Source organism: Lissotriton vulgaris, chromosome 7, assembly GCF_964263255.1.
Source record: "Lissotriton vulgaris chromosome 7, aLisVul1.2, whole genome shotgun sequence".
NCBI lineage: Eukaryota > Metazoa > Chordata > Amphibia > Caudata > Salamandridae > Lissotriton > Lissotriton vulgaris.
In genome coordinates, this window is record NC_141695.1 from 109,258,634 (window position 1) to 109,273,320 (window position 14,687).

At 50.3% G+C, this 14,687-nt stretch overlaps 1 protein-coding gene across 1 annotated transcript in view; it reads right to left on the bottom strand.

The window, feature by feature from the left end:
• LOC147700930 (killer cell lectin-like receptor subfamily B member 1B allele B) overlaps nt 1–14,687 on the bottom strand; it is a 138,166-nt gene that overhangs the window by 3,317 nt on the left and 120,162 nt on the right. The window contains exon 4 of the mRNA XM_086929776.1: nt 5,393–5,553. Coding sequence (XP_086785902.1) covers nt 5,393–5,553 — 161 coding nt within the window. The remainder of the gene's footprint in view (nt 1–5,392; nt 5,554–14,687) is intronic.

The following is a 14,687-nucleotide window of genomic DNA, read 5'->3' on the forward strand; positions in this document are numbered from 1 at the left end:
CCAAAACAGCCCTAGCAATTTTGTCAGACCATTCCCCCGTCCCCCTGGGATGGGGGGCAAGAGTAAAGCATTGCTGCTTTTGTTACTGAGGGCCGATATTGCAGCACTGTGCAAAACCGTCCCCAAATAAAAAAAAGGCACCCACCCTTCTATCCTCCCGGGGAAATGCCCGATGCCCGCTACGGCCAGTCTGGCCCTGGGAGCAGGCCCTCTGTGGTGGACTCACTCATAGATCTCCTGTTATATTAGGTCTCCACAGCTGAGACCTCACGGCTGCAGCATGCACACAATATATATACTTGCCAAAGTGGGCCTTGGTCCTCCACCGAGAAGAAATCAGGTGAAGTTAGGGTCGTATTGGGAAGGCAGGTAGTCAGGCATTGAGCGATGGGCCAGTGCTTCAGGCTGTGCCTTTTAGGGCCTCTGTAAACTGGTTCAAGAGACTTACTTTCTTCCTCACTTCCCGCAAGGCCACTGTAATTTTTACAACAAGGGGTGGTGAGGGACAGAGTCTCTGAATTAAGCAGAAAGCTCTCACCCAGTCAAGAGATCAGGGCTAGATCCAACACCGTTTTTTAGCTCACTGCACCATCCCAGTTTCAGAACCTGGCTGTATGCAAATTAGTCTGTTCCTGTCCCAGTGCATGATGGGAACAGGGCAAACCAAACTACAAAAGCCAATTCTTACACTGGGAAGGAAACAAGCTCCCGGGGACCGGTTTCTGGCATTACAGCCGTCTTCGGCCCGGTTTGCTTGAATCCTGATGGTGCAATGAGCAAGGGTCTCACATCTGAGAATACCCTTCCACGCTTTGGGTGGACAAAAATATTTACAACAAGGGGTCGTGAGGGACAGAGTCTCTGAATTAAGCAGAAAGCTCTCACCTAGTCAAGAGATCAGGGCTAGATCCAACACCGTTTTTTAGCTCACTGCACCATCCCAGTTTCAGAACCTGGCTGTATGCAAATTAGTCTGTTCCTGTCCCAGTGCATGATGGGAACAGGGCAAACCAAACTACAAAAGCCAATTCTTACACTGGGAAGGAAACAAGCTCCCGGGGACCGGTTTCTGGCATTACAGCCGTCTTCGGCCCGGTTTGCTTGAATCCTGATGGTGCAATGAGCAAGGGTCTCACATCTGAGAATACCCTTCCACGCTTTGGGTGGACAAAAATATTTACAACAAGGGGTGGTGAGGGACAGAGTCTCTGAATTAAGCAGAAAGCTCTCACCCAGTCAAGAGATCAGGGCTAGATCCAACACCGTTTTTTAGCTCACTGCACCATCCCAGTTTCAGAACCTGGCTGTATGCAAATTAGTCTGTTCCTGTCCCAGTGCATGATGGGAACAGGGCAAACCAAACTACAAAAGCCAATTCTTACACTGGGAAGGAAACAAGCTCCCGGGGACCGGTTTCTGGCATTACAGCCATCTTCGGCCCGGTTTGCTTGAATCCTGATGGTGCAATGAGCAAGGGTCTCACATCTGAGAATACCCTTCCACGCTTTGGGTGGACAAAAATATTTACAACAAGGGGTCGTGAGGGACAGAGTCTCTGAATTAAGCAGAAAGCTCTCACCCAGTCAAGAGATCAGGGCTAGATCCAACACCGTTTTTTAGCTCACTGCACCATCCCAGTTTCAGAACCTGGCTGTATGCAAATTAGTCTGTTCCTGTCCCAGTGCATGATGGGAACAGGGCAAACCAAACTACAAAAGCCAATTCTTACACTGGGAAGGAAACAAGCTCCCGGGGACCGGTTTCTGGCATTACAGCCATCTTCGGCCCGGTTTGCTTAAATCCTGATGGTGCAATGAGCAAGGGTCTCACATCTGAGAATACCCTTCCACGCTTTGGGTGGACAAAAATATTTACAACAAGGGGTGGTGAGGGACAGAGTCTCTGAATTAAGCAGAAAGCTCTCACCCAGTCAAGAGATCAGGGCTAGATCCAACACCGTTTTTTAGCTCACTGCACCATCCCAGTTTCAGAACCTGGCTGTATGCAAATTAGTCTGTTCCTGTCCCAGTGCATGATGGGAACAGGGCAAACCAAACTACAAAAGCCAATTCTTACACTGGGAAGGAAACAAGCTCCCGGGGACCGGTTTCTGGCATTACAGCCGTCTTCGGCCCGGTTTGCTTGAATCCTGATGGTGCAATGAGCAAGGGTCTCACATCTGAGAATACCCTTCCACGCTTTGGGTGGACAAAAATATTTACAACAAGGGGTGGTGAGGGACAGAGTCTCTGAATTAAGCAGAAAGCTCTCACCCAGTCAAGAGATCAGGGCTAGATCCAACACCGTTTTTTAGCTCACTGCACCATCCCAGTTTCAGATCCTGGCTGTATGCAAATTAGTCTGTTCCTGTCCCAGTGCATGATGGGAACAGGGCAAACCAAACTACAAAAGCCAATTCTTACACTGGGAAGGAAACAAGCTCCCGGGGACCGGTTTCTGGCATTACAGCCGTCTTCGGCCCGGTTTGCTTGAATCCTGATGGTGCAATGAGCAAGGGTCTCACATCTGAGAATACCCTTCCACGCTTTGGGTGGACAAAAATATTTACAACAAGGGGTGTCAGACCATTCCCCCGTCCCCCTGGGATGGGGGGCAAGAGTGAAGCATTGCTGCTTTTGTTACTGAGGGCCGATATTGCAGCACTGTGCAAAACCGTCCCCAAATAAAAAAAAGGCACCCACCCTTCCATCCTCCCGGGGAAATGCCCGATGCCCGCTACGGCCAGTCTGGCCCTGGGAGCAGGCCCTCTGTGGTGGACTCACTCATAGATCTCCTGTTATATTAGGTCTCCACAGCTGAGACCTCACAGCTGCAGCATGCACACAATATATATACTTGCCAAAGTGGGCCTTGGTCCTCCACCGAGAAGAAATCAGGTGAAGTTAGGGTCGTATTGGGAAGGCAGGTAGTCAGGCATTGAGCGATGGGCCAGTGCTTCAGGCTGTGCCTTTTAGGGCCTCTGTAAACTGGTTCAAGAGACTTACTTTCTTCCTCACTTCCCGCCAGGCCACTGTAATTTGGCACCGGCATCCCTGGCACTCTCCTGCCATATAGCAAATTGAAGCTGAGGGCCGAGTGATGTTCTTCGATTTGGGGCATTTCTGACCTCAGCTCCTGCTTCGTGTGGGCTGCCAGGCCAGGAGCAGTGTCATCCTGCATTGGGTCTCAACTTTCAAGCCATGGTGGGTGTGGGGAGGGTGGGAGTATGCAGGGGCCTCAATGAGAGGGGGGGCAGGGGATTTTGTGTCTGTTCAGCCGCCCTTTTTTAGGTCCTGATGAATCGCGGGTTACTACAGCCCACCGCGAGAAACATGTCGACCGTTGTACACTACTAGCCCCATCTAGGTTCACCTGAATTTACTCGTTGACTCCTAGTGAGCTAGCCCCCTGTTTTTAACTGCAGCGAGGGACCCCCTGAATAAAGTTCGTTCTAGGTACCCTTAGCTACATTTTAATATCCCCTTTTCACTACCACACACCACCCTGCCCACACACCCGCACCTCACCATAAGGCAGTTGGAAAAAGATCTCCGCCAAAGAGCCCCTCTTTGAGGTGAGCCCGTCGGGGATTGCACCGCCTCCCCGACGAGGAGCAACCGCCGATGATGAAGCATGACATCCTTCGGGGTGTGTGAGGCCAATCCATCCAACAAAATGGATGCCCTTGGGTGTTAAATTCACACCTTTGGTCACGCCAACTAACCTCCACACTAGACACGCTCAGGAACAGTCCAGTACCCCCCTTGTTGCAACCATTGCCACGGGCACACACTGAGACTGGACCTTCCACTCACTTGAGTGGTAATCGGTGCCCTGTTGATCTAGCGATCTAACTTCTCCCCTCTATTGCAAACACATGTTCAGCCGTTCTCACATAAGCTCCCTTTAGAGTAGCAACTGCTGTGTGCCTTTCTTGACCCCTTCCCTGCCAGTTCACTGCCGGGAGGCTATAGTGAACGGAAAGGGGGTGAGTAAAAGAAGTGGCTTCACTAGGGACCAAGCGTTGTCACCTTGCCCCTGTGTCTTTTAGGCCATACCAGGGGAAGAAGGGGGGGGGGGTGTTTCATAATCCTCGCTAGGCTGAAAAAATAATTGGATGTAGAGTTACGGTCAGAGCTGCCAGGTTTGAGACCCAGCATCAGCTCAAATAACCTGTGATTCTGGCCAAATCACGTAATCTCCCTACTCAAATAAAATTGAATTTGATCTTGTGTAATATAATTGGTGCTCATGTAAATTACTCCAATGACTTTGGGCCCAATACACACCATTAAAACTACAAAAAAATTATAATAATAAAAAAAACTCCCAATATAGCCACCATAGGTGTGACCAAACGTAGTGGGTGTTGGATGTGTGTGTGAGATTCGGGCCTTCATCAGGGGGCCGCAAGTCTGTGTATAAAAACATGGACATAGCAATGCAATGTTGGCAGCTATGATACTGTGGGTGGAAATGAGAGATAAATGCATTTTCTCAGTGGACACAAAGGGGCATATTACCAAGCCTCTATCACCATAAAAACGTAATTTGCTGTGACGTTGTGGTGGCAATAGGGTCAGCGCCAAATTATTAAGGTAGCTTTAAACCACATCATCTGGCTAAAAGCCACATTAAGTGGCTTAACGCTGCCTTGGTAATAGGGCCTCTTTCACCCTAAAATTAGAGTAAAAAGGGAGTGCAGTGGGTGTTGCGGTGGACGCTGCCACCTATTATCAAGAGAGGCGATAATAAGTGGCAGCGCCGAATTTAAGACCAGGAAAATCCTTAAATTTCCTAGCATGCACAATAACTTACAGGATCTGCTACGTCATATTCAAGGCTGCCACCTTCGGCACACCACCCTGACCAAGCAGACAAGATCAGGACAACCGGTGCCGAACCCAACATACAGCTACACCATCAAAAGACTTGAAACAAAGAAATGCAAGAACAGAAACACCACTAAACATGTCTTCTACTACAATGTACCAAGGAGTGTGAAATCCACCCTAACACAACTGCGACAAACACCCTCATTCCTCCACTTCAGGAAGAAAGTGACACCCTTCTTGTGAACCAACACTTCTTCCAGAAGTAACAATGTCTATTGCTGACTCCGTGTGGGCACCAAGAAAGAGAACTTCCCATTTCTAAGCAGGCCTGTCTTGCTCCCACTTTGTATTCTGTTTTATTGTACTCAGTTGCTTGATAGCTATGCTGTAACTAAACACTCATACAAACATGCAAGTGCCTTACCAGCGCCACCAGTTCATTTTATGCTGAACCCTTAAGCTTTGCCTGGCCTTGCATCATGCCTCCCCAGCAGTGCTTTGCTCTGTATCCCTGCATCTTCCCAGGTCTGCATTGTCCAGGATCACTAGGGCCTTACCAGCTCTTCCTGGTCACGTATTATTAGCAGGCGGGAGCCCACGGAGGAGCAATGTTCATGGCTCTCGTTCCACGTTCTTATGTCTGTAACATTTGAGAATAAATAGCAGTTTCCACCATGTTGATGCCAGTCTGATGGGCATAAAGCATGTACAGATTCTTCTGAAAGATGACATGGAAAGAAAGGTTACTATGAATTTGGCCGATATCAGTGAAAATATCACATCTCAGCTTTAGGCAAATTTACAATTCAAATTTGGTCACAGCTTGTGTTATCATTGCATGGCTACTGGTGCTGTTCTAGGACCAGTGTCTACATCAATTAAAGGTGCCAGATGAAACTCAAATGACCAAAAGTATAAAATGACCTACTGGTCTAAATTTAATCTACAAACAAACAAAGTAGACGAACCCACTATCAAAAGCGACTCACTCGTATTTGGATTTGGATGAGTGCCAGAAAACCATTAGGTTTGTTAGAAGACCCATCGCCCATCAACCTAGTTGGTGGCATGCTTCATCATTGGGGCCCCAACTGGGTAGCCAAATGCCACCCAGTTGTGCTACAACACCTGATTACAGCAGAGCTGGTTTTGTGTATTTGTGAAGGAAGGGGTGTAAGTTAAAATTATCTCTGGGAGTCCTTAATTAATAAGTTTTAATCTTAGCGGCCCAAGATAAGGTTAAAAATGAGGAGAGGACAATTTTGGAGAAAAATGATCTGAGTTGTCACAATGATAGACATGTTTCGGCCCCCAGAAAAGTGGGAGGCTTTCGTCAGGACCAAGTGAGAGAAGTGAGGGAGTGGCAAAAATAAGCCACATGTATCGTGATTATCAAAATACACACGCTAAGGTGTGTTGTGAAATGAGTGGTGTCTGTATAGTTACGGACCCACAGTTAATGCCCAGGACCGTTAGGAGACCGCAATAGATGCCTCCTGAGGATGCTCCATCTTGATGAATGTGTGATTACAGATGGGCACCCCTCCTGGGTCCTGCTAAGAGCTACTAGTAACACGTAGCGAGTGTTTTTAACAGTGGGTCCGTAAGTACACAGACCCACTCTTTTCACAACACACCTTAGCGTGTGTGTTGATAATCACAATACACGTCGCTGAATTTTAAGGACTCCCAGAGATCATTTTAACTTAAACCACTTCCTTCACAAATATACAAAACCAGCTCCGCTGTAATCAGGCGTTGTAGCGAACTTGGTGGCATTCGGCTACCCAGTTCGGACCCCAATGATGAAGCATGCCACCAATTAGTTTGGTGAGTGAGATGTCTAACAAACCTAATGGTTTTCTGGCACTCATCGAAATCAAAATACGAGTGAGTCGCTTTTGATAGTGGTTTTGTCCACTTTGTTTGTTTGTATGTTACCTTTGGGGATAGGGACGTCCCCCAACATAATTCCTCAGTCTCTCCATTTGTTTACCTAACTTTAAACCAAACAGCTTTTGGCATTTTACATTTTCCAGTGAACCCTATGCTGAGGACATATGTGGATTTTCTCCTTTCTAAATTTTTATAAAAATAACACATTTTAATAAGACTATGTTAGAACCGGCTGTCTCTAGTTGGCAGAGGTATGCACTTCTGACAAATAGGGACACTCCTTTTCTAGTCAGGGCAAGGGGATCACACCCTTCGTTAACCCCTGCTCACCCCCTTGGTAGCTTGGCAGAGCAGAAAAGGCTTATCTCAGAGGCTGTGTGTTAAGCAATTATGACCACATACAGTAATACAGTGAATACACTACAAATGGACACGACACAGTAGTATTATAAAAATAAGTATTTTTATATAAGGCTTAGCACAAGACCAAATAACGAAAAACTGTACACAATCGGAATAAATACGTTGGGAGGGGAAAAAGGATAGTTCAAAGGTAGTTTCTTCTTTAGCACAAAGTCTTTAGTATCAAGCAAATCTTCTTCTTGGGAACACAGTTCTTAGCAACAGGGTAACTCACACGGGAGCTACACGTCGTCGAGGGAAAGGTAATCCAAAGGTTCGGCGTCGACCGCGAGGAGCGCTACGTCGAGCCTGGAGTAACACGGACCCCCAACAGCACAGTACCTTTAGAAAAATGAAGCACACGATGATCAGCGGCGTCGAGCAATCCGGCGTCGCGTCTTCGGTGTCGATCAGGCCTCAGCAGGCGTCGTCGTTGATGATGCGGTTGCACAGAGTGAGCAGCGCTCACGGCATCGAAGGGCACACAGGTGATGCGATCAGCAGCGGTGCAGACACGAGGTCCTCTGGAGCTAGAGCCGTACTCCCACTCACTGGCGTTGCTGCTGGCGTCGGTCGGGCCCGGCGTCCGGTCGTCGTGATTGCTGGTTCTTTCAGAGGTGCTGGATTCTCGCTTCCAGCAAATAGCACTTTAGCAGGTGAAGTCCTTTAGCCCTATGACTTCAGCAGGAGACTGGCACTCTTCCAGTCCTTGGAGATTTTCTTAGCAAGCGTGAGAGTACACACACAGTTCCTCTCTCCTGGTTCCTTGGCAAAAATAAAGAAGCACTGCAGGATTCCCCCAACAACAGCACACTGGCAGAAGGGGTAGGCAAGTCCTCAGATCATCAGGCCTCTTGTCCTTGGTTACAGGGTTCCTTGTCAGAAGTGATCTGATTTCTTAGTTCAGGGGTCGTTCTCTTATACCCCTTTTTGTCTTTGATCCCTTTGTCCATGCCGGGGATTTCCCAACATCCTGGGTCTGTTGTGGGTGGAGCCAGGCAGAAGCACCTGGCCTATTCACTGAGCAGGGCTGGGTCCTCAGACGCCCAGCAGGAGGTGGAGCCAGCATTGACACTGGCAGGAGCAGAGCTAACGGCCCCCTGGCAGGAGGTGGGGCTAGGATCGTCCATGGCAGGCACAGAGCCATCAGCCGCTTGGCAGGAGGTGGAGCCGGCATTGTATCAGGCAAGGCAGGCTATCAACAACTACTCTCCCCCTACTCTCAACGTAAATGTCCCACTCATCCCACCCTGACTCATCCAGACCTGTGGAGCCACCCAGCTCCTGTCACACACACGCAAGACCAGCAGAAACCAGATATGGTTAGACAAGAAAATAGACACTTTCTAAAAGTGCTATTTTCAAACCCAGAGTCCAAAAACCATCCTCACCAACGGATGCGTAATTAAACCCCGAGTTCAGGGATACCAAACTCGACATTGCACCATGCTCCCCGAGCCAGCTAGGATCATAGCATTAATAATCCCGGCGGCCCATTCTAAGCAATGGAGAGCAGGCTACCTCGCAATAGTGAAGAACGAAGATGGTGGTAATTCACTATTAGGACATGCCAACTTGGTCAGGCGTGTCCTACCTTACACTTACAATGCACCCTGCCCGCGGGCCTTCCATAGGGGTGACTAACATGAAGTTAAGGGAAGGTTGGAGGGGCTGGCAAGTAGGTATACTTGCGCAGCCTGCGTGACAGTACAAGACGGCACGTGGGTCTCGCAATGACCGACCCGTAGACATTCTTTTACGAGGCCGCTCCTGTGGGTGGCACAACACGTGCTGCAAGCCCACGAGCGGCATTTGTATTCACAAGCCCCGGCACTTCTGGTGCACTAGACTAGGGACTGACAGTAAACCAAATAAGCCAAACATGGATACAATAGATACATCAATTTAACATCGGGAGCACTTGCGCTATGGCACTGATCAGCAGTGACACGGCGCCCAAAGCATATACCAGCAAAACATCGTAAAGAGTAGAGGCAAACAGAAAAAATGAAGGAGAGATTCAAGCCAATGATGTCAGGTCTAACACGTGTCCCCTCCAGCTGAAATGTGGGGAGAACTACCCTTGACCTAGGGAGTCCTCATCACTAAGGCGGAAAAATCTGGACAGACCATCAGCATTGGCGTGATCTGTACCAGGGCGGTGTTCCACCGTAAAGTCCATCCCCTGTAGAGAAATGGACCACCTCAACAGTTTCGGATTCTCACCCCTCATTTGCATCAACCATCTGAGGGGCCTGTGGTCTGTCTGAACCCGGAAGTGAGTCCCAAACAGGTAGGGTCTTAGCTTCTTCAGCGCCCAGACCACAGCAAATGCTTCTCTCTCTATCGCACTCCACCTCGTTTCCCTGGGAAGTAACCTCCGACTGATGAAGGCTACTGGCAAGTCTCGGCCCTCTTCATTTACCTGAGCTAGAACAGCCCCTACGCCTTGCTCCGAAGCGTCCGTCTGAACAAGGAATTCTTTCGAAAAGTCGGGTCCCTGGAGTATGGGTGCTGTGCACATTGCAGTTTTCAGGGTGTCGAAGGCCGTTTGACAGGCATCAGTCCAGATCACGTTTCGTGGCTGCTTCCTGGAAGTCAGCGAAGTCAAGGGGTGCACAATGTTACCGTAATCCTTGACAAACCTCCTGTAATAACCCGTGAGTCCTAAGAAGGCTCTCACCTGCGTTTGGGTTTTGGGCGGCACCCAAGCCAGGATGATATCAATCTTGGGTTGCAGGGGGGCAACCTTGCCGCTCCCTACTTGGTGCCCCAAGTACACCACAGAACCCTGCCCAATCTGGCACTTACTGGCTTTGATTGTGAGGCCTGCTCCACGCAGGGCCAACAACACTTCCTGGAGGTGGCGCAAGTGTTCCTCCCAGCTGGCGCTGAACACTGCGATGTCGTCCAGGTAGGCGGCACTGAAATCCTCCAGTCCAGCCAAGACCTGGTTGACCAACCTCTGGAAGGTGGCAGGGGCATTCTTCATCTCAAAGGGCATGACCCGGAACTGGTATAGCCCATCTGGTGTGGAGAATGCGGACCTCTCCTTTGCCCCATCAGTCAAGGCGATCTGCCAGTACCCAGACATTAAATCAAACGTACTAAGGTACCGGGCAGCCCCCAACCGATCGATGAGCTCATCAGCTCTGGGGATGGGGTGCGCGTCAGTCTTCGTGACTGAATTGAGCCCTCGGTAGTCCACGCAGAACCGGAGTTCCGGTGAAGCACCAGGCGCTGCAGCCTTCGGGACCAAGACCACTGGGCTGGCCCAAGGACTGCTAGAGGACTCAATCACCCCTAACGCAAACATTTTGGAGACCTCCTCCTTAATGTAAGCTCGGACCTTGTCAGTCACCCTGTAAGCCTTGTGCTTCACAGGAGGGCTGTCTCCGGTGTCAACGTCATGGACACACCAATGAGTGACACCCGGAACCAAGGAAAACAGATCCGGGAATTGTCCCAACAGTTGGCGACAATCCTGTTTCTGCTCAAGGGTCAGTGTGTCAGAGAGGACCACACCATCCACTGACCCGTCTTGCTCTTTAGCACACAGGTGGTCAGGAAGAGGCTCACTCTCCTCCTCCATTCCATCATCTGTAGCTAGGAGCATGCCCACTTCGGACCTTTCTAAGTGGGGCTTCAAACGGTTGACATGCAGGACCCGCAAGGGGTTCCTGGGAGATTTCAAGTCCACCAGGTAGGTGACATCGCTCTTCTTCTCCACAACCTTAAACGGTCCAGTCCACCTGTCCTTGAGCGCACAAGGTTCCACAGGGGACATGACCCACACTTCCTGACCAGGCTGAAGCTCTGCCAGAGTGGCATTCCGGTCGTACCAACGCTTCATCTCCTCCTGGCTGGCCTCCAGATTTGCCTGAGCAAGTTCTCTGAGGCGCCGAGTCTGGTTCCGAAAGACCAGCATGTAGCTGTATACATCCTGGGGAGGTTTCCTGGGAGATTGCTCCCAGCCTTCCTTGACCAGACTCAAAGGCCCTCTTACCGGGTGACCGTATAAGAGCTCAAAGGGGCTGAACCCTAGAGACTTCTGTGGCACCTCACGGTAAGCAAACAACAGGCATGGTAAGAGGACGTCCCATTTCCGCCTCATTGGTTCTTCAAGACCCATAATCATGCCTTTCAGGGTCCGGTTGAATCTCTCAACCAGCCCATTTCCTTGAGGGTGGTAAGGAGAAGTGGAGAAGTGTGGCTCACGGTGTAGAGCAGGCAGACCCGGAAGCTGAGGTCAGACCCGGGACCAGGGTTCAATTCCCGACGCGGCAGGGTCTTGAGCTCAAATGTCCACGGACTCGATAATTCTCGCTTCGGTGCCTGCTCTAATCATGGGTTCTCACTCTGCAACTCTGGGCATTAAGCTTGCTTAATCTCCACAACGGCCCCCTGCGGCGGGATGCCTGGCTTTCACCTTGGGGATGCCCGTTAGGGGCTATCTCACAGGGAAAAGCCAGGACGGGTTCCCAAGGCAAGCGCCGGGAAACCTCCGGGTAGCTGTGTGCTCAATAAATGCAATAATAATAATAATAATAATAATAATAATAATAAGGAGTGGTGAACTTATAGGTTACCCCACACTCCTTCCACAGAGACTTCATATAGTTCGAAATGAAGTTGGTGCCTCGGTCTGACACCACCTCTCTGGGGAACCCCATCCGGGAGAAAACACCCATCAGTGCCCGTCCCACCACGGGGGCCGTCACTGTTCTGAGAGGGATGGCTTCCGGGTACCTTGTGGCATGGTCCACCAAGACCAGGATGAACCTGTTGCCCAGGGCTGTCTTGGGGTCCAGGGGCCCAACAATGTCAATACCCACCCGGTCAAAGGGGGTGCTGACCACTGGAAAAGGTTAGAGGGGAGCCTTCTGCTTCCGTCCGCTTTTCCCACTTGCCTGGCAAGTGCGACAAGTCTTGCAATGGATTTCTACATCCCTTCGCATCTGAGGCCAATAAAAATGGGTGACAAGCCTGTCATAGGTCTTGTCCTGCCCCAGATGTCCAGCTAACGGAACGTCATGAGCAAAACCCAGTAGGAAGGCTCTGAAGCGCTGGGGTACCACCAGCACACGGGCTGACCCAGGCTCAGCAGCCTTAGGCTCGCTATACAGGAGGTCGTTCTCCCAGTACACAAAATGTGACCCTGACTGATCACCCGAGGATTGGGCTGAGGCCTGCTGCCTCATGCCCACAAGAGAAGGGCACACTTTCTGTTCCTTACAGAATTCCTCCCTGGAGGGACCACCATCCTGCTGCCAATGGGTCAGCTCGGGCAGATCTCCCAGTTCGGCAATTTGTTCCCCTGTGGGCTCCAGGGCATCCCCCTCAGGGTCTACCTCCTCCTGGACCACGGGAACTACGGGGGCCGGTTTCCCGCGCCTCCTGCCTCTTCTCGTCACAGCTGGGTCCTGGGCCGTACTTTCAGGCTCCGGGACCCCATCAACACCCTTACTCATTGTCATGGATCGAGTGGTTGCACACACCCACTCTGGCACACCCAACATTTTCAAGTGCGCCGCTCTCTCCACCTTAGCCCAAGGGGAGTCTTCTAAATCATTGCCCAGGAGACAATCGACAGGCATGGCGGGCCTCACAGCAACCTGAAAAGTACCTGAAACTCCCCCCCATTCAAAGGAAACCTGAGCGACCTCACACTCTTTCTGGGAGTTGTCGGCAGCTATCACGGGGTAGAATGCGTGGGGAACCACCTGCTCTCTGGACACCAAGTGACACTTGACAGCTGTCACACTCGCTCCGGTGTCTCTGAGAGCTTCCACTCTATGGCCATTAATGGTCACCCACTGCCTATATTTACTAGTGTTACTAGGCAGAGGGGGTGGAGGGACCATTTGCATGTCTCCTAGCGAGACCAGGGACATTTCTGCGGGACCCCTCCCACCATGGACAACCATCTCCTCCCCTCCCAAGGCTACACTCGCCAACTGACGGGGGGGTGCACGCGGCGGTGCATTCGAATCCTTTTTGGGACACTGGGGTTCATAAAACCGGTGTCCCACCTGCCCACAACCGTAGCAGGTTAGGGGGCCCCTATGAACAGGTTTACCCGTCGGGGCCCCTGGCTTCTTCTCAGGGGGAGGCTGAGAACCTTTCCCTTAGTTCCCTTGGGGATTACTTTGGGGCCCTTCTGAGACTCCTTCTGTTTACCCTTGTCCCCCCCACTCTTCTGCTGGGGACCCTGCCCACCTTTGGCTGAGTCTCCCACTGGACCCTTGTGGACCCTGGTACTGACCCAGCGGTCCGCCTCCTCAGCAAGTTTTCTAGGGTTAGATATCTTGCTATCAATCAGGTGCTGGCGCAGCTCTGGAAAACCGTTATTAGACAAATGCTCCCAAGCAAACAAATCATAAAGAGCTTCATAACTTTCCACTTTGCTGCCCTTTACCCAACCATCCATGGCTCTGCAAAAATAAGACACATATTCAACCCACGTCGTACCAGGCAACTTCTTACATTCTCTAAAAGCTTGTCTGTACTTCTCGGGGGTTAGGCCATACCGCAACATTAAAGCATCTTTCATATGAGCATACGACATCCTATCCGCAACAGGCATGTCTAACAGGGTATCTCTTCCCTCATTCACAAAGCGACCCCACAACCCCGCTCCCCAATTCTTCTCAGGGACCTGGTGGGCCAACAATGCTAACTCATATGCTTTAAACCATTGACCAATATCTTCATTCCTATTGTAATCTTTTATCACATCTTTCGGAAAGTAAAACTTACTTTCTGCAGGCCCAGATGGAATGCTGCCACCAGAGGGATTCAACTCTAACTTCTTAGCTTGGATATCCAGCTCCCTCAACCTGGCTTCTCGCTCCAAAGCTAACTTTTCTCGTTCAAACTCTAACTTTTTGATCTCCAACTCAGCTTCCCTTCTACCTCTTGCATTTTCTAACTCCAACTGCCCATTTATCTTTAGCCTTGCCATTTCCATGTTGTAAGCTCGCTCTTTCGCCCTTTCTTCTCTTTCTTCAGGGGAAAGACCTTTGGAGGAAACACTGCTACCGGGAGAGGACACAGGCCCATTCACTGGCACCTCCTCATCCCCTTCCCCTGTGGGTACCACCACCACATCAGAGGGATTTCTGGACTCCCACCAGCCCTGTAATGCTTCGTGAAAATCATCTTTTCTCAAGAGGCCTGTGGTAGGAACTTTAAACTGGTCGTAAAAGTGTTTCAGCTCATCTTTCTTGTACTTCTTAAGCTTATTCCTCTCAAACTCCTCCACAACAACAGCAGGGGCAGTGACTCCGTTGTCACTCATGGTTAAAACTGGCAGTGTTCAAAAAAAATCAAGCTTCAGGAAAGCGGAGAACAAAAATAGGATCCTTCCCAATTAGATTGTGACTGCGTTATGGTCTGCTTTCACTATGTATCGCACACTAATCACTGTACATGGGTCATAAATGCAAGGTCCTAATCCCACCGCTGCCACCAATGTTAGAACCGGCTGTCTCTAGTTGGCAGAGGTATGCACTTCTGACAAATAGGGACACTCCTTTTCTAGTCAGGGCAAGG